The sequence below is a fragment of the Crocuta crocuta genome, unplaced genomic scaffold (genome assembly GCF_008692635.1).
Source record: "Crocuta crocuta isolate KB4526 unplaced genomic scaffold, BGI_CrCroc_1.0 scaffold149, whole genome shotgun sequence".
NCBI classification, from domain to species: Eukaryota; Metazoa; Chordata; class Mammalia; order Carnivora; family Hyaenidae; genus Crocuta; species Crocuta crocuta.
The window spans coordinates 721191-743779 of NW_027551561.1; the positions used below are offsets into that span (position 1 = coordinate 721191).

Genomic DNA, 22589 nt, shown 5'->3' on the forward strand with positions numbered 1-22589 from the left:
CTGTAGATGACTTAAAATAAATATATAAAATTTAAAAAATAAATCCAAAGTGACAATATTTTCCATGACACCTAATGTGAGTTCATTTATTATAATATTTTTGAATGCTAGAATTTCAAAAATAAAATGCATAATAGAATAGTAACATCATAAACTGAATATGCTCCCAAGAATTGAACCAGCTGGCCTATGCTCCACTTTAAAAATTGAATAAACAAGATGGTAACCTGTGGCACTACGTGGAGATCAGGCATGGGACCAAAAAAGGTTTTGGAAATGTTTAAAGAAAATTACTCATGTCACACAATAATTTTTTAAAAACCTCTCATATCATTTGTGAAGATTTGATTCAATACATGGGCTTATCTTGACATGCAAATCATGTAAACACTCTGAATACTTCTATACAAATACATTCACAAATAATTGCATAAATATATCATTCAATTGACTGATTCCTTTTTTAAAAACCTGTACTTTGAAAACATAATTTGGCAAGAATAATGCAAGCCACTCATCATAGCTAAAATACATTTACAGGAATGAAAATGAGGACCAGTCTACATATACAAAATTAAGGAACTGAATGATGAGTTCTTTTAAACTGTTCATTAAGGGGTGCCTGGGTAGCTCAGTCAGTTGGGCGTTTGACTTTGGCTCAGGTCATGATCTCACAGTTTGTGGGTTCAAGCCCCACATTGGGCTCTGTGCTGACAGCTAGCTCAGAGCCTGGAGCCTGTTCCAGATTCTGTGCCTCCCTCTCTCTCTGACCCTCCCCTGCTCACACTGTCTCTCTCTCTCAGAAATAAATAAAACATTAAGATAAAATAAAATAAAATGATTAAATGTTCATTTATTCCCAACTTTATGACAATAAAATAACCTTGTTATATGAACATATTAGTTCACCTTTCCCAATTAATACAACAGTAAATGAAGAGCAAAAATTAAGGTTAGTGGAACACTGGAATATAATACTGAAAAATATTATGATAACATTGGAATATTAGAATTCTACTTATGCCTCCAGAAAAGTGACCCTAATTATATAAATGCTTGTGCAAAGATTTGATCCATATTCAAAGTGCATGTGTTTCTGAACAGATCTTGTCTATTATTAAACAGAAAAAACCCTAAATATAACTTCCCATTAATGGACCCAATTCTAAATTCTCCACTAAACAATACAAGGTAAAACAAAGGACTTCACACTGACATCTTAGTCAGAAGAAAAGATGCCAGATTTTGCTTCCAAATCAGAGTTACAAAATACAAAAATGTATTTAATGATTAAGTATTTCTATTTTCATTTAGAATTCATTCAATATCAAAGATAAAATATCATCTCCAGTAGCATATATTTTTGAGTTATGATAGAGGCGTGCTCCATATATTAGTAAAATAAAATATATTTGATCTGTTTCTGCAGTTGATTTTTCTTTTTTTTTTTAAGTTTATTTATTTTGAGAGAGCATGTGTGCACATGTGAGAGGGAGAGAGATAGAGGAAGAAAGAGAGGGAGAGAGAGAAAATCCCAAGCAGGCTCTGCACTGGCAGTACGGAGCCTGATGCAGGGCTCAAACTCACGAACCATGAGATCATGACCTAAGCCAAAATCAAGAATCCTATGCTTAACCACTTGAGCCACCCAGGCATCCCTGCGGTTGATTTTTCTTAAATCTGGTTTACTTTACACTCGTATACATTACCTGCTTGGCCACTGGAATATGGGCTTACAATTCTTGTTCTATACTTTATGATTATATATGATCATAATTCAATCAGAATAATGAAGATATGAAAGAAATATGCGAAGGCATGATTGACTGACAAGTGCCTGGAACTGGGCAGAATGCACCATTACAATGGAGAGAGTACAGTTCTGTAGTCTCCAGATGCAGTATAGTGTAATCACGAGGGTTTTGGGCTATATGCCAAACTACCTGGGTTCCAATTTTAACTTCTTATGTGATGTTGGACAGTAAATTAACCTTTCTATCATTTTTAGCTATAGAATGAGAATGACCACAGGACTAACATCATAGAGGTGGTAGATTAATAGATTGGAAAAGTGGCTGACACATTCAAAAGCACCCAAAAAAGCGTTTGCTATGTATTCTCTCTTGTAAAGAACAATTTTTCTGATCTGGCTCAAAAAATAAAATTAAAATCAAAGTATAGAATGAGGTGAGCATATGGATGGAGAGAAGGAAATAAGAAGTGCTTTTATTCATAGTGGAGAGTAAGGTATATAGAGAAGTTCAGAACTCCAGGATTCTCTGTGTTCTATAAGAAAGAAAAGTTGGATTTTAGTCTTTCTTCACTTGAGTGCATCACTGAGGATCCTTGAGCAGGGAAAAATACAATGATTGCAGTGGTGTTTGAAGAAGATAATTTCTAAATTGAAGTGAATAATAGATGTTTTGCACAAAGTCTTATTTTCAAACTTCAATTTCACCCAGCCAAAGGGAAATAAAGATTCATCTCAGACTGGTTTCCTGCCCCCAATTCTACCTCAGGATAGCTAAGGAGTCACCACATTTTCATATTTGTCTTTAGCATGGGGTTTTATTTGAACAGAAAATTGATGACTTTAAAATTAAGGGGGAAAAGCCACTGATTTAGAGTCATATCCCATTACCAACATTACCACTGAATTAAATAATGTAAAAAACCCCCAATTGTTACCATTTTTGAGAGACAGATACTTTCTTTTTCAAAAAACTCTTCCCAGGGCTCCCATCATGTCTCTGTTCCTCAGGCTGTAGATGAAGTGATTCAGTATGGGGGTGACCTCAGTGTACATCATAGCCATGACACTCTCTTTAACAGTGAATCATTAACTGATGGGCACAAGTACAGACCAATAATTGTCCCTTAAAATAGAGACACCACAGAAAGGTGAGAGCCACAGGTGGAGAAGGCCTTGAGGATGCCCCTGGCCAAAGGGAACTTGAGGATGGAGGACACAATTCGTGCATAAGACATGATGATGAGTAGGAACGGGATGATGAGAAGGAGCCCTCCCGTGAAAGATATAAGTAGACCATTGACTCGAGTGTCAAAGCAGGATAGCTTTAACAAAGGAGAGGTATCACAGAAAAAGTGAGGGATCACATTGTCAGCACAGAAGGACAGCCTGGCCATGAGCAGGGTGTGCAACATGGCATGCGCAGTAGTCAGCACCCAGGACAGCACCAGCAAAGAGAGACGGAGCTTGCGGCTCATGATGGTGGCAGAGTGCAGAGGAAAACAGATGACCACATAATGGTCATAGGCCATGACAACAGAAAGGAAACTCTCAAGAACTCCAAAAAACAAGTAACAATACATCTGAGCCAGGCAGCCAGCATAGGGGATGGACGGGACTTGGCTCTTCATGTTCTGCAGCAGTTTGGGCATTGTGACAGAGGAGAAGCAGAGTTCAGAGAAGGACAAGCTACTGAGAAACAAATACATGGGTCTGTGAAGGTGGGAGTCCAGGTGAATGAAGACGATGATGGGAAGGTTCCCCACGACGATAGTAACACACAGGCAGGAACATAGGATAGAACAGATTCCACTGCTCTGGTCTGATGGCCAGGCCCAGAAGGAGGAACTCTGAGATGGCAGTTTGATTCCTTTCTGTCATTCGGTCACTCTCTTATTTTTATGAAGAAAATAACGGATCTTAAAATCCAAGTATAAGAAATAAATATATTTCTATTGTATGTGGCCTATTGTCAAATGGTGGATGAGTGAGAATATAGGCACAGGTGGCAGCTGACTTTATTGAAAATACAAGTCTCCAATGGCATCCAAGTCTCTAAATTGGATGACATATCACATTTAACACCAATGGTCACTTCTTCCTTTTTAAAACTCTCCCATCGCTTGGATGTGATGACCCCTCAGTTTCGAGTTTCTTCCTACCGCCCTTGCAATGTCTTCACAGAGTCCTTAGAGAGTGTCTCCTGCTCGGTCATCATTTGAATATTGGTAGTCCTCAGAATATTGTCTTTCTACTTCCACTAAATATGACAGTGAATCCCAAGTCCAGTCCACATAGCTCATCTGAGCTGTAGAACCTGGGTGTTCAGCTCTCTGATGGCCATTTTCCCTGCATATCTCACTGTTACTCTGAATTCAATCTTTATGAAATTTAGTTTATTTTCCTCCTTGTCCCAGAAGGGCTCCACTCCCAGTAGCTCTAGTTCAATGACTGACAGTACCACCTGCAAGGTACTTGGGTCGAACCTGAAAGCCATCCTTGACTCCTTCCTCTCTTCATGCTCCTGACTCATTTACTGTACGTTACCAGTCTCCCTTTCTGCTCACTTCTCATATAGGCCCTGCTATATGTCCCACAGCCACCATGCAGGTCACTCATTTTCCTCACCTGAACCATCACAACAAATCTGGTCTTTCCACATTTACTTTCACTCCCTTCCATCCCATTGAAATTGTCTAGAATCATTCTTTTTATAGCTCAAACCTGTTTGTGTTAGTATTCTAATTGAAGAGTTTCCTCTTTCCATTAACATAAAGCCGAAATGGGTTAACATAACCCACAAGACCCTTATTTCATCAGATCAATTAGCTCATGTCTAACCCTCTCTACAGTCCAGAGATACCAAGTATTTCTCATTTTCTCAAAGACATCTTGCTGGCACCCACCATATCATATCACATTTTCCATTACCTGACACATGCTGTCTCCATCTCATTCTATCCTGTCTCCTAGTAATTCACCCTCCAGACCATTAAATAGGGATTATTTTCTCTTTGCTAGACTTTAAGGACAGTGGAAGGTTCTGTCTTGTTCACAGCCAAACCCTGGTACCAAGAACAATGTGAAGAGAGAGAGAGAGAGAGAGAAGAGAGAAGGAGGGAAAGAAGGAAGAAAGGAAAAGACATTTATGCCAACCTAAGGGATTTCTTACTTGTTTCAACATTCACCAAAAATAGTGGAGGCTGACACATCCACTGACACTGAGGTCTTCCAATCCATAGCTCCCTGTTGTACTAATTTCCAGATATTGTACTGCAGATTGTCCAGAATTTCTCTCCCCAGGTCACAATATTACCCCATCTCAAGATATCCTGCTATATTGCTTACGCTAATCTACCCAAACAATAGTGCTATAATTTTTTCCTTAAGATTTACCCCACACAAAAAAATAAAAGATTTGTCCCACAAAATATCGGTATTGATGCGGGAAGAAATGAGACGGATGTGGAAGTTGAGAGACCCTGGAAAAGCAAAAAGAATGAGGATGATTTCCAATCTCTTGGCTCTAGTTTCTGGTCTCCTCCAGACACCCTTCCCACGGTGTGAGTCAGGATTGGCAAGAAAAACCAAGAAGAGCATTTCAGGATGAGAAAAACATCTCCTAACCCTAAAGAGAGAAAAGAGTGCACTCACTGTCGGCTAGTCACCAAGATCATGGGGATTAAACCAGGCATATGCATGTGTTTTCACACTTGGACAGGAGAAAGATCTGTTACTACATATTAGTGGGGGGAGGATCCATCTCTGACTCTTCAGGAATTTCTTTCTCTGAGAGACAAGTAGGATCCACCTATTGTATAAAATACCAGATTAGGAGCCCAAATTAGTCAGATTTCACTGACAAATGCTGCCGTTGATGAGCCATACAAACTTTATGTACGCCTCACAGTCTACTTGCTTCGGCTTTAAAATGCCAGTACTGCCTTCTCCCTGCCTACCTCACAAAGCTGCTATCAAGTGAAATCTCTTTTGAAGAAACTCTTTGCAAACCATAGAGGACTCTGTTGTGAAATACTTATGGATACTATTTTATATTCAAGAAATTGAATCTGGTGATACTAATCAAGCTATTTCTAGAAGGTCGAGCAGTTTTTAAATTTTTTTAAATATTTTTTAATGTTTTATTTATTCTTGAGAGAGACAGAGCATGAGCGTGACCATGACCAAGGGAGAGGCAGAGCTAGAGAGGGACACAGAATCCGAAGCAGCCTCCCAGGCTCTGAACTGTCAGCACAGAGCCCAATGCGGGGCTCCAACTCACAAGCTGTGAGATCATGACCTGAGCTGAAGTCAGATGCTCAACTGACTGAGCCACCCAGATGCCCCAGGGGTTTTTTTTTGTTGTTTTTTTTTTTAATTTTTAGACTGCCTGAAGAACAATCCCATAGAGTCGCATCATAAAACCTCAATAATATGAAAGCTAAGGTTGGAAGAAGGCTACATGTACCTTCCAGCCTAACTTACTACATATGTCTCAAGGTGACTTCAGGGCTTTGACCCAAGACTCCTCACTCTTTCATTCATTATAAGCTCATAGAGATTCAGACTGTACTCTTCACCTGAGTCTACACCATCCTTTCTCACTTCTCTCATTCTGCCTTCTTGGGCTTGGAGGATATAAGGTCCCAGTGGAACCGACATGGTGGGGGAGGACATTAATAACAAACAAAGTGAATTTCAAACCTCCTTGGGATAAATCCCCTAGGAGGTACTTTTAAGAAGCAGGGACTTCTTAATTACTAGCCATCTTTGGGTAGGGGGACAGGCAACAAAGAAAACGGTTCATACCCTAGTCCCACCAGGAATGCTGCCTTAGCTACCACAGCCCAGAAGACCTCTTCCTTCTTTGATTTCATTATTTCCACTCTTGAAGTATTTGTCTCCATAAGTGCTTAAGAGTGATAACGTATTTTTTTGGATTATTGCTTCAGAAATATTATCCTTAAAACAGAAAAAGAAATGTTCTTTATTGATCAATTTATTCAATAATTAAATTCCATAATTTATCCCTGTTACATTTAGGAAAAGTAATTGTGAGCTATTTCCACACATCACTTGTCACTTAGTGATGAAATCTAATCACAGTCTGTAAACCCAGTCACTCCCTCCTTAGTTTCCTAGCCATTCCCTGTCACATTTGACAACTGTGTCTTGGATCTTGGATCTCAGTGAGGCAACTGGATGACCAGGATAAATGGAAAGAAAATGGTGCTGTCAGCAAACTAAATAACATGTGAAAGTTTTAAGAGTTAAAGAAAACATGGCACACTCAGGAAACTCAAGGAAGTTCAGTGTGACTATCACATATTATTGGGAGAGAGAATGCAAGGGTTGGGGTGAGAGAGTCAGGCAGAGTCCTGGTCAGGCAAAATCTTATAGAATGTGGCAAGCAAGGCCACCTTCATCCTCAGCAAAACATCTCTAAATGGCTTTAAAATTACATGTTCCAATTTCATTTTTAGGTCAGTAATTCAGATTAAAAGAGAGCACATTAGCATTAAAAATAAGGAAGGTAGAGAAATCATTAGAAGGCTATTTCTATACCCCAAAGTTAGAGATAATGATTATTTGAACCAAGGTAGTAGTAAAAGGGTTTCAAAGTGGATATATTGGAGAAACGTGTCACCTATAAATATCCACTAAATGTTTGAACCAAACCAACATTTCTTGATACCAGTCTCTTTGGAAATAAAATAAGCAAACCTGTCCATCCACATAGAATGTAGTGGGTTGCCGCAAGCAATGTTCCTTGTGTAACAGTCATTTAAACACACACACACACACACACACACACACACACAAACACGGCACGTGGGTGGCTCAGTCGGTTAAGCACCTGACTCTTGGTTTCAGCTCAGGTCATGTTCTCATGGATTCATGAGTTCAAGTCCCATGTCAGGATCTGCAATTACAAGATGGAGCCTGCTTGGGATTCTCTCTCTGTCCCTCTCCCATGTGCATGCACGGGCACTCTTTCTCTTTCAAAAATAAATAAATAAACTTTAAAAACAAATTAATTTTTTAATTTTTTTTTTTGAGAGAGAGTGGGAGACAGAGCAGGAGTGGGAGAGGGCAAAGAGAGAGGGAGACACAGAATATGTAGCAGGCTCCAGGCTCTGAGCTGTCAGCACAGAGCCTAACGCAGGGCTCAAACTCACAAACTGTGAGATCATGACCTGAGCCAAAGTCGGATGCTTAACCAACTGAGCCACCCAGGTGCCCCAAAACAAATAAATTTTTAAATCATAAACGGTATCAGAGAGTTGCAGAAGCAACAAAAACTACAGAAATTAAAGCTTCAGAGAGGGAGACAGACTTTTCTGAGATGAGGTGAGTACAACTGGCTAATTTTGTTAGAGGCTATTTGCTGAGTCTGGGCACAGACTGAGGCAGAGGACATCTGCTAGGGAAATAGGAACCATCAAAGTTGATAGCAGTTGCACAATACTGGAGTAACAGGTAGGACTTGAGAATACATAAACACATGGGTGGTTTTCATCAAGGGACATTTGATGAATTTGGTGCAGTGAAAATAGGAGTGAGGTCAGGCTTTTGAAAAGGCAGCATAAAGTGTCTATAGTCTTTCAGGACTGGAAACCAAAGACTCATCCAAAGAAGAGACCTTCTCCAAACACTGGCCATTCTCTCAAGATTATTTTCCAAAGCTTGATGCTTGGTAGGGCAAGAGGCTAAAAAGCTAGGCAAAAGAAAAAGTCTCTAAAGAGAATCTTCCATTATCTTTTAGAACTGAGGAACTCATCAGGTTCTCCATCAAAAACCTGAGCGTATACACACTAGGAAGTAGTAAACTTAGTCTAAGTCTACAACCCAGCCCTAAGACAAAATCAATCCCTGGTTGTACTGAAGTGATCAAACCATTCACCATATCTGCATAGCAAGAAAGGAAGAGCTACCCCTGTTAGAAGATAACATCATCTGTAGCCACAGCAATCCTAATGGCAATAATGTCCAGCATACAATTAAAAAGACCAGAAATATGGAAGAGGCAAAATACTGTGGCCAATAATAATGAGAAAAACAAAGTTAAAGAGAAGTAGGAAGATGAAGAGGAAAACAGCAAGAAAGATTGGCTGATTTTATTGATGGCAGACAAGGAATTTAAAATACAACAATTAAGGGGCAGTTGGGTCACTCAGTTGGTTAAGTGTTCAGCAACTCTTGACTTTGGCTCAGGTCATGATCTCATCATTCATGGGATCAAACCCCACATCAGCCTCTGTGCTGACAGTGCAGAGCCTGCTTGGAATTCTAAACAAACAAACATTTTTAAACATAAATAAATAAGATACAATTAATATCTGATAATAATAAAGGGATACATAATTTTCAGTAGCAAGTAACATATAAAAAAAAAATCAGTGGACATTCTAGAAGTGAAATATAGAGTATCTGCAATTAGATATTCAGTGGATGAGGGTGCCTGAGTGGCTCAGTCAGTTAACTGTCCAACTTCAGCTCAGGTCATGATCTCACAGCTCATGAGTTTGAGCCCAACATTGGGTTCTGTGCTGACAGCTCGGAGTCTGGAGCCTGTTTCAGATTCTGTGTCTCCCTCTCTCTCTGCCCCTCCCCTGCTCGTGCTGTCTCTATCTCTCTCTCAAAATAAACAAAACATTAAAAAAAAAACTAAACTAAAAAGCAACGGACAGAATGGGAAAAGATATTTGTAAATGACATATCGGATAAAGGGTTAGTATCCAAAATCTATAGAACTTATCAAACTAAATACCCAAAAACCAAATAGTCCAGTGAAGAAATGGACAGAAGACATGAATAGACACTTTTCCAAAGAAAACATCCAGATGACTAACAGACACATGAAAAGATGTTCAACATTACTCATCATCAGAGATATACAAATCAAAACTATAATGAGATACCACCTCATGCCTGTCAGAATGGCTAAAATTAACAACTCAGTAAACAACAAATGTTGGTGAGGATGTGGAGAAAGGGGAACCTTCTTGTACTGCTGGTGGGAATGCAAACTGGTGCAGACACTCTGGAAAACACTATGGAGGTTCCTCAAAATATTAAAAAATAGAACTACCCTATGAACCAGCAATTGCACTACTAGGTATTTATCCAAAGGATACAAAAAGCTGATTTGAAGGGGCACATGACTCCAATTTCTATAGCAGCACTATCAACAATAACCAAAACACACACACACACACACACACACACACACTGGAATACTACTCAGCAATAAAAAACTGAAATCTCGCTACTTGCAACACTATGGATGGAACTAGAGTGTATTATGCGAAGTGAAATAAATCAGGCAGAGAAACACAAATGTCATATGATTTCACCCATATATGAATTTAAGAATTGCAACAGATGAACATAGTGGGAGGGAAGGAAAACTAACATAAAAACAGAGAGGGAGGCAAACCATAAGAGACTCTTAAATACTGAGAACAAACTGAGGGTTGCTAGAGGGGAGGTGGGGAGAGGAATGGGCTAAATGGATGATGGGCACTAAGGAGGGCATTTGTTGAGGGGTGCCTGGGTGGCTCAGGAGGTTTAACATCCAACTTCAGCTTAGGTCACTATCTTGCAGTTTGTGAGTTCAAGCCCCACATTAGGCTCTGTGCTGACAGCTTGCAGCCTGGAGCCTGCTTTAGATTCTGTGTCTCCCTCTCTCTCCCTCTCTCTCCCTTGCATGCACTTTCTCTCTCTCTGTGTCTCAAAATAAATATTTAAAAATTTACCAAAAACAGGAGGGTATTTGCTAAGATGAGCCCTGGGGGTTATATGTAAGTGATGAATCACTGGGTTCTACTCCTGAAACCAATAGTACACAGTATGTTAACTAACTTAAGTAAATAAATTTAAAAAAAATAAAAAATAAAAGATGGGTCAAAAAATTTTAGTATGGTAGATATAAATTCAAATATATCAGTAATTACATAACACCTAAGAGGTTAAATACTTCAAATGAAGATTAAAATTTTCAAACATAATAAAAAATCAAAACCCAGCCATATGCTGTTTACACCCTGCACACAATAATCAAAAGAAAATATATACATTGGAGATATTTTTATGGCAAGAAGTGTTACTAGAGATAAAGAGTGATATTTTATAAATAAAAATAGGTTAATATAGCAAGATGGTCTCACTATTCTAAATCTGTATATGCCTAATAGGATAGCTCCAGAATATATAAAGCAAAAAAAAAGGGTAGAACTAAAGTTAAAATTTATAAAAGATACATAAAAATTTTAAAATAAACACATGCACAATCATTCCATTCTAGCATGAAAGCAATCATAGGCAATATGTAAATGAATAGGCTTATGTTTCAATAAAATTTATTTACAAAAACAAGTGGCAAGTAGATTTGACTCACAAGCTATAGTCTGTTGACCCCTAACTCAAAGCAAACATACACAATGGTGAGATTTTTAAAGCTCTCCTCAAAGATCAGTGATGAAACAAAGGTCATTAATCACCATTCAACATTGTGCTGGAAGACCTAGGCAATGTTATAACTTAAGAAAAAGAAACAAAAGATATAGGGATTAGAAAGGAGAAAAAATTGTTATTATTCACAAACTTGAGTGTAAAAATATAAAATGCAAAAGAATCTACAGATAAACCAGTGGCATCATTAAATGGCTCCAGCAAGATCACCAGATATGTGATCAATATGTTGAAAATCAACTATATTTCTACATATAAAGAGCAAACAAGTAGAAAACAAAAATCTTCAAAATATTACCATTTAACATAGCATTGTAAAACCATCAAATGTGTAGGAACAGATCAAGCAAAAAATAGAGAAGAACTCTAGTGAAAACTAAAAACAATGTAACTGAAATAAGAAAAACTCCCCAAATGGAGAAATATATCACATTCATGATTTAGAAGGCTCAATATTGGAAAAATGTTCATTACACCCTCAAGCTAATCTAGTTTCAACGGAATAAAAATTAAAATCTCAGCAGGTCTTTTTGAGGAAATAGACAGGCCTACTCAAATTAAATAGAAATTCAGAGCCAAGAAGTCAAAGAAATGCTGAAGAAAAAAACAAAGGGCTTAAACTATATATCAGTCCCATTAGAAGATACTGTAATTAATAGCTCAAGTTGCGATTCAAGGATAGACAAATGGATAAAGAATCTAGAAACAGGGGCGCCTGGGTGGCTCAGTCAGTTAAGCGTCCGACTTCGGCTCAGGTCATGATCTCACAGTTCGTGGGTTCAAGCCCCACGTCGGGCTCTGTGCTGCCAGCTGGCTCAGAGCCTGGAGCCTGCTTCAGATTCTGTGTCTCCCTCTCTCTCTCTGACCCTCCCCTGCTCACACTGTTTCTCTCTCTCAGAATAAAATAAATAAAACATTAAAAAAAAAAAGAATCTAGAAACAGATTCACTTGACTAATAGTAAAAATTTACACAGCAATACAGCAGAAAAGCATGGTCTTTTTTAAATGTTTTATTTATTTTGAGAGACCACAAGCAGGCGAAGGGCAGAGAGAGTGTGACAGAGGATATGAAGTAGGCTCTGCACTGACAGCTGTGAGCCCAATGTGGGGCTTGAACTCAGGAACCATGAGATCATGACCTAACCCAAGGTCAGACACTCAACCAACAGAGCCACGCAGGTACTCCTGCTCTTTTCAATAAATGGCACCAAACCCATTGGATATCCACACTTTGGAGAGAAAAATATACCTTGATCTTCTCCTCACCTGACAAAAAAACAAAACAAAACAAAAAACAAACAAAAAACAACCAAGTCTATATTGATAGCAGATCTAAATGTGAAAGGTAAAATCATATGTCCTTTAGAGGAAAATATAGAAGTACACTGACAAAGAGTCTTTAAAAAAATTTTTTTAACATTTATTCATTTTGAGAGACAGAAAGAGGCAGAGCGTGGGTGGGGGAGAGGCAGAGAGAGAGGAAGACACAGAATCCGAAGCAGCCTCCAGCCTCTGAGCCATCAGCACAGAGCCCAACATGTAGCTCAAATTCATGAACCAGAAGATCATGACTTGAGCCAAAGTAGGATGCTTAACCAACTGAGCCACCCAGGTGCCCTGGCAAAGATTCTTAAACAAGACACAAACAACACTACAAAACAAAAACTGATAAATTGGACTACTTTAAAATTAAAATCTTCTGTTTCTTGGGGAGCCTGGCTGGCTCAGTCAGTAGAGCATGCGACTCAGTCTTGAGGCTGTTAGTTCAAGCCCCACGTTAGGCAAAGAGGTTACTTAAAATATCTTTTTCTCACTACCCACCATTCATTGAATGAAAGACAATCACAAAGTCGAAGATATTACTGCACACAACTGACAAAGGACTCCTAAACAGAATACTTAAACAACTCCTACAAATCAACATGAAAGAGATCGGCAACCCAACAGAAAAATGGGAACAAGACTTGAACAGATAATCTACACAAGAGAATATACTTATGGAGAGTAACCACATGAAAAGGTGCTTAACTTCCTTAGTCAGCAGGGACAGGCAAATTAAAGCCACAAGAAGATACCACCACACACGCACTAAAAAGCTCCAAGGAAAAGGATGGAAAACACCAAGTCATGTTAAGAATGTGGAGCAACTGGAACTCATTTTTATGTTCCTGAGGGAACATAAAAATACTATGTTACAAACACTAGAGGAAGCTGTACAGCACTGTCTTCTAAACTCAATTAGCACCTGCCCTGTCATCCAGAAATTGTCCCTGCATAAATAAATGCCTAAGAGGAGTGTGTAGCTACACTATTCTTAAGACAAACACTGGAAACCACAAGTGCCCATCAATGGGAAGACGGATTTTAATGGCACAGTCACACAATAGAACTCTACACAGCAATGAACATGAACACTCTACAACCATATACAACAACGTGTGTGAATCTCACATATATAATGTTGAGTGAAAGAAACAGACAAAAAGGAGAGTGCAAAAGGTGTACTTCCATTTCATGAAAGTACAAAAATGGGTAAACTAATTCATGCTCTTAGGAGTCAGGGTCTGTTGTCTGAGTTTAGTGAGTGACTAAAAGAACACAAGGCAGGATTTCTGCAGGGCTATCATGTGTTCTTTATCTGACTGCTGGTTACTCATGTTTGCTCAGTTTGTAAAAAGTCTTACCAACATTTCGCAATTGGTTCATTATCCCAAAACGTCACGAACATCATTATTTTTCATTCTGTGTCCAATTGTTCTATTATCTGGAGTCACTATATGCCTTTCAGCTGTTGCCTCTTGCTTTCAGTATCTTATTTCCTGGTGTGTCTGCTTATCCTTCGCTTTGTGCTCTGAATTATATCTGAAAATATGACTGACAAAAACAATGGAAGTTGTTTTCCTACAAATAAGGCTTTCTTTGCTTTCTTTGACTTAGAACCCAGAGTCGCTAGCAATCTGGGATCATGAAAGTTCAGTGCTTGAGATTTTCTGGAGTTCTGATGACTCAAAGCCAGGCTGTAGCATGTGTGTGTAGTTCTTTATTTCTGGCTGAATCTAACTCCTAGGGCACCCTTTAGGATTGCTTGCCTAAGTGCAGTTGATTTATTCCTTGTAAACAAGATTCGTTTCCCAAGACCTTTGCATATAGGTGTTAACATTGGAGCAATTATCCAGGTTCATCTCAATAAGCTGCCTTGGGATTGCTTCCCCTGTGACTTTCCAAAACTGAGAAATAGCCCTGGTGTGGCTCCAGGTCAGCCCCTTTTTTCATGAACCTCATATCCAGGGTTCAGTTCTCAGATTCCCCAAGTTCATCAGAGTGTCCACAGCCTCACTTTCTTCTCCTTTTGTGTAGGCACTGAAGATCCAGGCACCAATTCCCATCCTGTTCAGAAATAATGCCTTATGGTCCTTTGTGTCTTGACGGAATTTTCATCCTGTAGAAGGAAACCGGAGGCAGTGTACTACACAGCTCTGAGACCAGCACAGAGCAGTGGGTAAGGTCTAGACATCTCAGACATTCCCTCTCTCTCTGTTTCCCTGTGTGTCTCTCAGTGTCTCTCTCTCTCTCTATCTCTCTCTCTCTCTCTCTCCCTCACATACACACACACGCACGCACATCTTTCTTCTCCATTTACCTGTCATGAATATATGCACATACTTTAAAAACCTTCATATAATCTAACCCTTTAGTGTTTAAAGGTAATACAACAATCCCTCCAAGCTCTTAGTACTCTACAGTTTCCAAAGTACTATCACATGCTGTCACACGTAATTCTCAAGCCTGCAAAAAGGGCTTCACGGGTGGGATGAGGAGCCTTGCAGATCACGCTGCTAGGGAGCAGCACAGGAGGTAAGAGAGGACAGTTTTCTTTCTTTCTTTCTTTCTTTTTTACAAATAGTTTATTGTCAAATTAGTTTCCACATAACACCCAGTGCTCATCCCCACAAGTGCCCTCCTCCATGCCCATCCCCCCTCCCCCCCACATCCATCAGTCCTCAGTTTTTGTCAGCATTCAAGAGTCTCTCATGGTTTGCCTCTCTCCCTTTCCCCCACCATTTCCCCCCTTCTTCTCCCCCTTGTTCCTCAGTTAAATTCCTCCTAATCCTCCTATACGTGCAAACATATGATATTTGGAGAGGACAGTTTTCTAATGCTGAGTCTGGAGCCCTTGCTGGTACTGCCTCCCACCACCCATTCTCTCCCCTCTCCACCCAGCCACACTGCAGAGAGCCTTGTGTTCTAAGGCTAATTGGCCACATAAGTATTCAGAAAACACCGATTACAGACTCAGAACAGGATTCTCCAAAGTGCACCATCAGAATCACCAGGTGATTGTTAAAAAGGACTTGGTTCTCAAAACATAAGCAGTATGTCCAGGAAGGGGGCCAGAAAAGCAGGTTTTTGTTTTAAAGTATTCCAGGTGATTCTGATGAACACTAAAGTGTGGGGCACACTTGCCTTGAGGGCTAGAAAACAGAGCTATCATGGCCTCTGGGTGTCCTCTGACTTTGGGAGGAAGTAGTTTCTGATGAGGTGTCAGGAGGTGGGAGACCTTTGTCTCCATGACAGAAACAGAGATGGTGGCCAGTGCTCAGGACTCGGACACTCAGGCCATCGCCATGTTGCTCTTTTTCATCCTCGGGTCACTTCGGGGGTCTTGGAGTGGTCTCTGGGATGAGCCTATCAGTGCCCATGTTCACTGAAACTCTTTGCTTTCCTGAGAGGCAAGCAGCCTCTTCAACTTGAAGCCTAACTTACACACTCAGAAACAAAAGAGCTCAGTCATAGTGTAGAGACTTAGCAGAACTATCTGAGTAACAAATAGATGTGGACACACAAAAAAAGAATGTCCTAAGGATCACTCCTGATTTAACTCAAATGCCAAAGGACCAGCACATGATTAGTCTGTATTTCGGAATCCTAAGTTTAAAAGAGAAATGAACCATCACCTACCTCCACTAAGTGCTTGAATTGACAATTCAGCCCACTGTATTGTGAGACTGTTTGAATATCTTCCATGATGGGGAAGGACTTCTACATTTGCTCCTTCTACTGCTACTGCAAACTTATCATGTTCTGCCTGAACTCGCCAAACAGACCCATGGCAGACTGGCTGATTATCCAAGCAACTACATTTTTATCCATAGTGTCACTTATTCATTTAAGTCTCTTGGGCTTATGACTCGTCCCTATCCATTAAGCTCAAATGGACTGAATGCCTAATATTCTATACAGTTCAGTTCGATCCTCGCTTCCTAATCCTTATGCCATACCTGGCCCTGTGAGACGTCCTTTGGATACATGAAGAAAATGATACCATCCCTGCTCTCACGTCTCTCACAAGTCTTCCGGGAGAACACACAGCTAAGCAAAATGAGGGATTGGGGTGTCCTGATGAATGTAAAGACCAGGAAACAACAGAGAGCTTGGAGTGGTACCTCTGTGGCAGGAGGAGATGTCCCCAGCAGGCGATGCTGGAGAGCTATATTGGATCTTGCCAGGGTAACAATGGAATCACAGAATAGAAAAAACATTCATTTAAAATTCAGTAAAATAAAAGAAAAGCTGGTACAAAGGACAAAGGCAAAGCATGTGCATCTTAGAAAATATAAGCCATGAGACGTTGCTGGAGTAGAGAGAGCCGGAGATCCGCTGGGGAAGAGGGATCCTGGGACTCTGACCACCCAGTCCCAATCATGGGCTATTCCAGAGGAAATGGGGAGCTCTGCTACTGTAGGGAGGCCACAGGGTAAGATTTGTAATTTAGAAAGTGCACATTGTGCAGCAGGGAAGGTGCTCGGCCAGTGCAATGTACTTTACATGCATTTCCTTGTTTCCTCCTCACAGTGACACTTAGAAATAGATACAACCAATATCACCTAAGCATAATTGGTCACTTTTTTACTTTAGCAAGTAGGAATAAATTACATTTTAACAATTATCATAAACATACATATATGTGGAATACATACCTATCTGTGACTTAATTGTGTGCCTTTAATTGTATGACTTGTGCAGTTTCTTGAAATGTATCTGTAATGATAGGAGTTTCAATTGATTCTTTTTTCTTTTTTACTATTTAAAAAAATTAATGTTTATTTATTTATTATGAGAGAGAGATCACACGTGCACAGGGGATGAGGGTAAGGGCAGAGAGTGGGAGAGAGAGAATCGCAAGCAGGCTCCATGCTATTAGCACAAGGCCTGACTCGGGGCTCAGTCATGACCTGAGCCAAAAATCAAGAGTTGGTCACTTAACTGACTGAGTCACCCAGGTGCCCTTTTTTTATTATTTTTAACAAGCTCCTGATAAACATTTTATACATACATGCCTATGTTTCTATCTAATTATATTTTAAGATCAATTTCTAGAACTGAGATTGCTCAGAGCAATCTCTTTTTTAAGAGCTCAAGACATGGAATGTCAACTTTCCCTCTAGAAAGTTATAATCATTCATTTCATCAGATATAAAACTGCCTGTTCATCCCATCTTTTGATAAGTAGTAAAGCTATATGTTTGTTCATATGTTTATTGACTCTGACCTTGTTTTGTGAATCTTTTTTGTTCACGTCTGTTGCTATTTTCCAATGAGGGTTGATAATCTTATTGTTGACTTAAAATAGTTATTTCTCAAGGTGCCTGGGTGACCCAGTTGGTTTAGCATCCAGCTCTTGATCTCAGCTCAGGTCTTGGTCTCAGGGTTGAGAGTTCAAGCCCCACGTTGGATTCCACACTGGACTCTGCACTGAGTGTGAAGCCTACTTTAAAAAAGAAAAAAAAGCTATTTCTCTATAAAGCATATTAAGCCTTTGTCTATCACACACGTGGCAAGAATTTTCCCCTTTTGTCATTGTTTTGTTTATTTACTATTTTACTGCTGTATTATGGTGATGTGGGAGGTATTTGACTTTTATGAATGTAAAATATGGCATGATTTTTCATAATTTTTATTTCATAGTTTTTACAATTTTTCATTGTTTTCTGCTATCAATGCCATTCTTATGAATGTGGCTTTTCTCTTGTTGCTTGTGCTTTTGATGTCATATCTTAGAACCCTTCACTAAAACCAAGATCACAAAATTTCTCTAGGTTCTCTTCTAAGAGTTTTATAGTTTTACATTCAATTTCAAATTGATCAATTTCAAAATAACTTTTATATATGGCATGTGAGAAGAGTCCAACTTTGGCATATGGCCAGTGGCCCAGCACTATTTGTTAAAATTATCTTTTCCCTGCTGTGTAATCTGCATATGTTTGTCAAAAATAAGTTGATCATGGCTACCTGGTAGCTCAGTAGGTTAAGCGTCCAACTCTTGATTTCAGCTCAGATCATGATTCCATAGAGCCCCGCGCTGGGCCCTATGCTAACAGGGCCAAGGTTTCCTGTGATTCTCTCTCTCTCTCATTCTCTCTCTGCCCCACCTCCACTCATATTCTCTCTCTCTCTCAAAATTAAGAAACTTTAAAAATAAAAAAATCTAAAAAGTGATAAGAATAGCACATAAAAAGAAACTACAGATAAACTTCATTCATAAAAATGACTATAAAGTCTAAAAATAATTACAAATCAATTTCAGTATTTTATACTGGGAATGCAAGTGTGGTTCAGTATTACCAAAGCTCTCAGTGTAATAGGCACTGAAAAAGCATTTGATTAAAAATGAAAATCCATAGCTAATTATTAAAACACTGTTGGTAAAATACAAATTGAATAGTTGCTAAATAAATATACCCTCTTCTGCTTAAACTTTTTAAGGCTTTTTACTGCATTTAGGATAAAATTTTAAAATCTTAACAAGGGTCTGCAGGACCTGCCCCCTGCTCACCTGCATAATCCCACATCCCACTCTGATCTTCAACTGGGCCATACTGACCTATGTTTAACTCCTTACCTACAACAAAGGCCCCCTCGGGTGCTTTGCACATGCAACTCCCTATAATACTCTTTGATCTAGACTTCATAGCCTGGCCTTTTTCATCCCTCACATCTCAGATAATCCAACCATTGAAATGTGCACCATTGTTATTTATCTCTATTCAGTGGAATTCAAGGTAACTTATGTATATGTCCTCCTTTTTATTATTTTTTATTTTTAAGGTATTTATTTCTTATATTTTAGGTTTTTGAGATGAAAAAGGCACATTAAGTTATTTTAACCTTTTGTATGGCTGAAATGTGTTTGTAAAAAACAAAATATTGATCTCATATTCCCCCAAAATAGACAGTTGCCTCAATGTCACTTACTGAATAAATACAAAAGTTTTCCCCCAATAAAAGTGCTACTGTAATAATCAACTACATCCTACATGTTCTTTGGTCAGTACCTGAAGTTTCTCTCCATTTCCATTTTGATCTGTTCATTCCAGCACCAGTCCCACACAGTTTTATAGCCCTTTAAATATGGCAGAGAAAGTCCCCTTGTTCTCTCTTTTTCAACATTTTTCTAGCTTGCTTTCATAATCATTTTGAAGTTAAACATAGATTTTTTTTAAACCTTATTCAAAGTTTTACTTCGAATAGTTTAAATTTTAGATCATTTCAGTAAAATTAGAATCTTGATATGTTTTTCCACTTACTAAGTTTCCACAGTATACTTCTGTGAAGAATTTAAATACCCTACCTGAATATTAACATTTTAATGCATAGATTTGTTTGTTGATAATATGGATGGGTTGTTTCACATTTTATATACATATATATTTTTTTCTTATTTAAGAGAGACAGAATGAAAGTTTTAGGCAGGCTCCATTCTCACTGGAGCCCAAGACAGGGCCCAATCCCATGACCTTGGGATCATGATCTGAGCTGAAATCAAGAGCCAGACACTCAACCAACTGAGCCATCCAGGTGCCCTTTTTTTTTTTTTTTTTTAATTTAAGTAATCTATACACCCAACATGCAGCTCAAACTCATAACCCCAAGATCAAGAGTTGCACGCTCAGGGCACCTGAGTGGCTCAGTCAGTTAAGTGGCAATTTTTGATTTCGGCTCAGGTCACGATCTCACAGTTCATGGGATCGAGCCCTGCATCAGTATAGAGACTATTTGAGATTCTCTCTCTCTCCCTCCCTCTCTTTCTGCCCACTCCTCAACCCCCAAAGTAAATAAACTTAAAAAAAAAAAAAGAGCTGCATATTCTTTGAACTGAGCCAGCCAGGCACCTCATCACACTATACTTTAAACTTATTATTCCTGATTATTTCTTACGTATAATAATAATAGTAACAACAACAATAATAATAACTATCTCTTGAGTCCTCACTGCAAGTCAGCTCTTAATTGCTTCATTTTATTCTCACCCCAACCCACTTTTCACATTAAGAAATGGAGTCTTAAAAAGCTCAAGTAATTTGCCCGAAGTTTCACAGATAAAAGTGTCAGAACTCAGATTTGAAGTGTATTCAAATTCATTTTTATTTCTAATGCACTTCAATGTTTTAGTCAATTGCTTTAGGTTTCCCAGGTACATCATCCTATTAGCAAATAATGATCATTTTTCCATTTCCTTTCCAATATTTCTACTTTTTTGCCTTCGTCCAATTGTGTAACAGCAATTTCTTATACTGCATGTATCTGTTTTAAATATCATTTAAATCTCTACAATATCATACTATACCATACTAATCCTAAGCACTTCAAGAAAATTGTAAGACGATATGATTTAAAATAAGACATGGACATTATTCCTACAGTATGGAATATGTCAGATTAGAAGTTGCTGGAATTACTAAGTTGCATAAAAATTTTCCATGTTATTAACAGCTTTTGTATGTCACTGCATTCTCTCTTACCCAAAAAAAGAAAAGTTATAACATTTAGCCTATGATATTTATAATGCTAAGAAAACAGTTGATTTTGCTTATTTAAATGTCTTTCTTCAGTTGAATACATTAAGTGAACATTTGGTGGTGCTGATGTTGCAGAGAGTTGGGGAAATGCATGAAAGCAACCAGAGTGGAGTCTTCGAGTTCCTGCTCGTGGGGCTCTCAGACAGTCCTGAGCAGCAACGGGTCCTGTTCTGGATGTTCCTGTCCATGTACCTGGTCACGGTGGTGGGAAATGTGCTCATCATCCTGGCCATCAGCTTTGATCCCCGCTTGCACACGCCCATGTACTTCTTCCTGGCCAACCTCTCCTTCACTGACCTCTTCTTTGTCACCAGTACAATCCCCAAGATGCTGGTGAGCCTTCAGTCTCAGAACAAAGCCATCTCCTATGCGGGGTGTCTGACACAGCTCTACTTCCTGGTCTCCTTGGTGGCCCTGGACAACCTCATCTTAGTGATAATGGCATATGACCGCTATGTAGCCATCTGCCGCCCCCTCCATTACACCACGGCCATGAGCCCTGGACTCTGCATTTTGCTCCTCACCTTGTGTTGGGCACTTTCTGTCCTCTATGGCCTCACCCACACCCTCCTCATGACCAGGGTGACCTTCTGTGGGTCCCGGAAGATCCATTACATCTTCTGTGAGATGTATGTCCTGCTGAGGCTTGCATGTTCCAACACCCAAGTCAATCACACAGTGCTGATTGCTACAGGATCCTTCATCTTCCTTGCCCCACTAGGGTTCATGATCATGTCCTATGTCTGGATTGTCAGGGCCATCCTTCGAATACCTTCAGCCTCTAGCAAATACAAAGCCTTCTCCACCTGTGCCTCTCATTTGGCTGTGGTCTCCCTCTTCTATGGGACACTTGGTATGGTATATCTGCAGCCCCTCCACACCTATTCCATGAAGGATTCGGTAGCCACAGTGATGTATGCTGTGGTGACCCCCATGATGAACCCTTTCATCTACAGCCTGAGGAACAAGGACATGCATGGGGCTCTGGGAAGACTCCTCTTAGGGAAAGCCTTCCAGAGGTTGACATGAGCTAATTTTGGAAAGGACATTAAAGTAGAAACTGGGAGGGGACCCTGGGTCGCTCAGTCGATTAAATGACTGATCCTTGATTTTGTGTTTTTTTTTTTTTTTTAATGTTTTATTTATTTCTAGGAGAGAGAGAGAGAGACAGCATGAGCAGGGGAGGGTCAGAGAGAGAGGGAGTCACAGACTCTGAAACAGGCTCCAGGCTCTGAGCTGGCAGTCAGCACAGAGCCCGACGCGGGGCTCGAACCCACGAACCGTGAGATCATGACCTAAGCGAAAGTCGGACGCTCAACCGACTAAGCCACCCAGGCGCCCCAGACTGATCCTTGATTTTGGCTCAGGTCATGATCTCATGCTTCATGAGATCGAGCCCCATGTTGGGTTCTGAACTGACAGCGCAGCACCTGCTGAGATTCTCTCTCTCCCCCCCTCTGTCCCTCCCCAAATCTTACACACATGCACATAATGTGCACTCTCTCAG

The 22589-nt window shown here is 39.6% G+C and overlaps 1 protein-coding gene and 1 pseudogene across 1 annotated transcript; one reads left to right on the forward strand and one right to left on the reverse strand.

Moving 5' to 3' along the window:
- Positions 1-2716: 2716 nt before the first annotated feature.
- Positions 2717-3631, reverse strand: LOC144219701 (olfactory receptor 1468-like; annotated as a pseudogene).
- A 17517-nt stretch (positions 3632-21148) lies between these two features.
- Positions 21149-22111, forward strand: LOC144219691 (olfactory receptor 1D2-like). The gene has a single exon (XM_077749780.1). The coding sequence runs from the start codon at positions 21149-21151 to the stop codon at positions 22109-22111; it is 963 nt and encodes a 320-aa protein (XP_077605906.1).
- Positions 22112-22589: the final 478 nt, after the last annotated feature.

Bases quoted from the DNA above. Each gene is read 5' to 3' on its own strand.
- LOC144219691 (XM_077749780.1), top strand. From the start codon at position 21,149: ATGTTGCAGAGAGTTGGGGAAATGCATGAAAGCAACCAGAGTGGAGTC.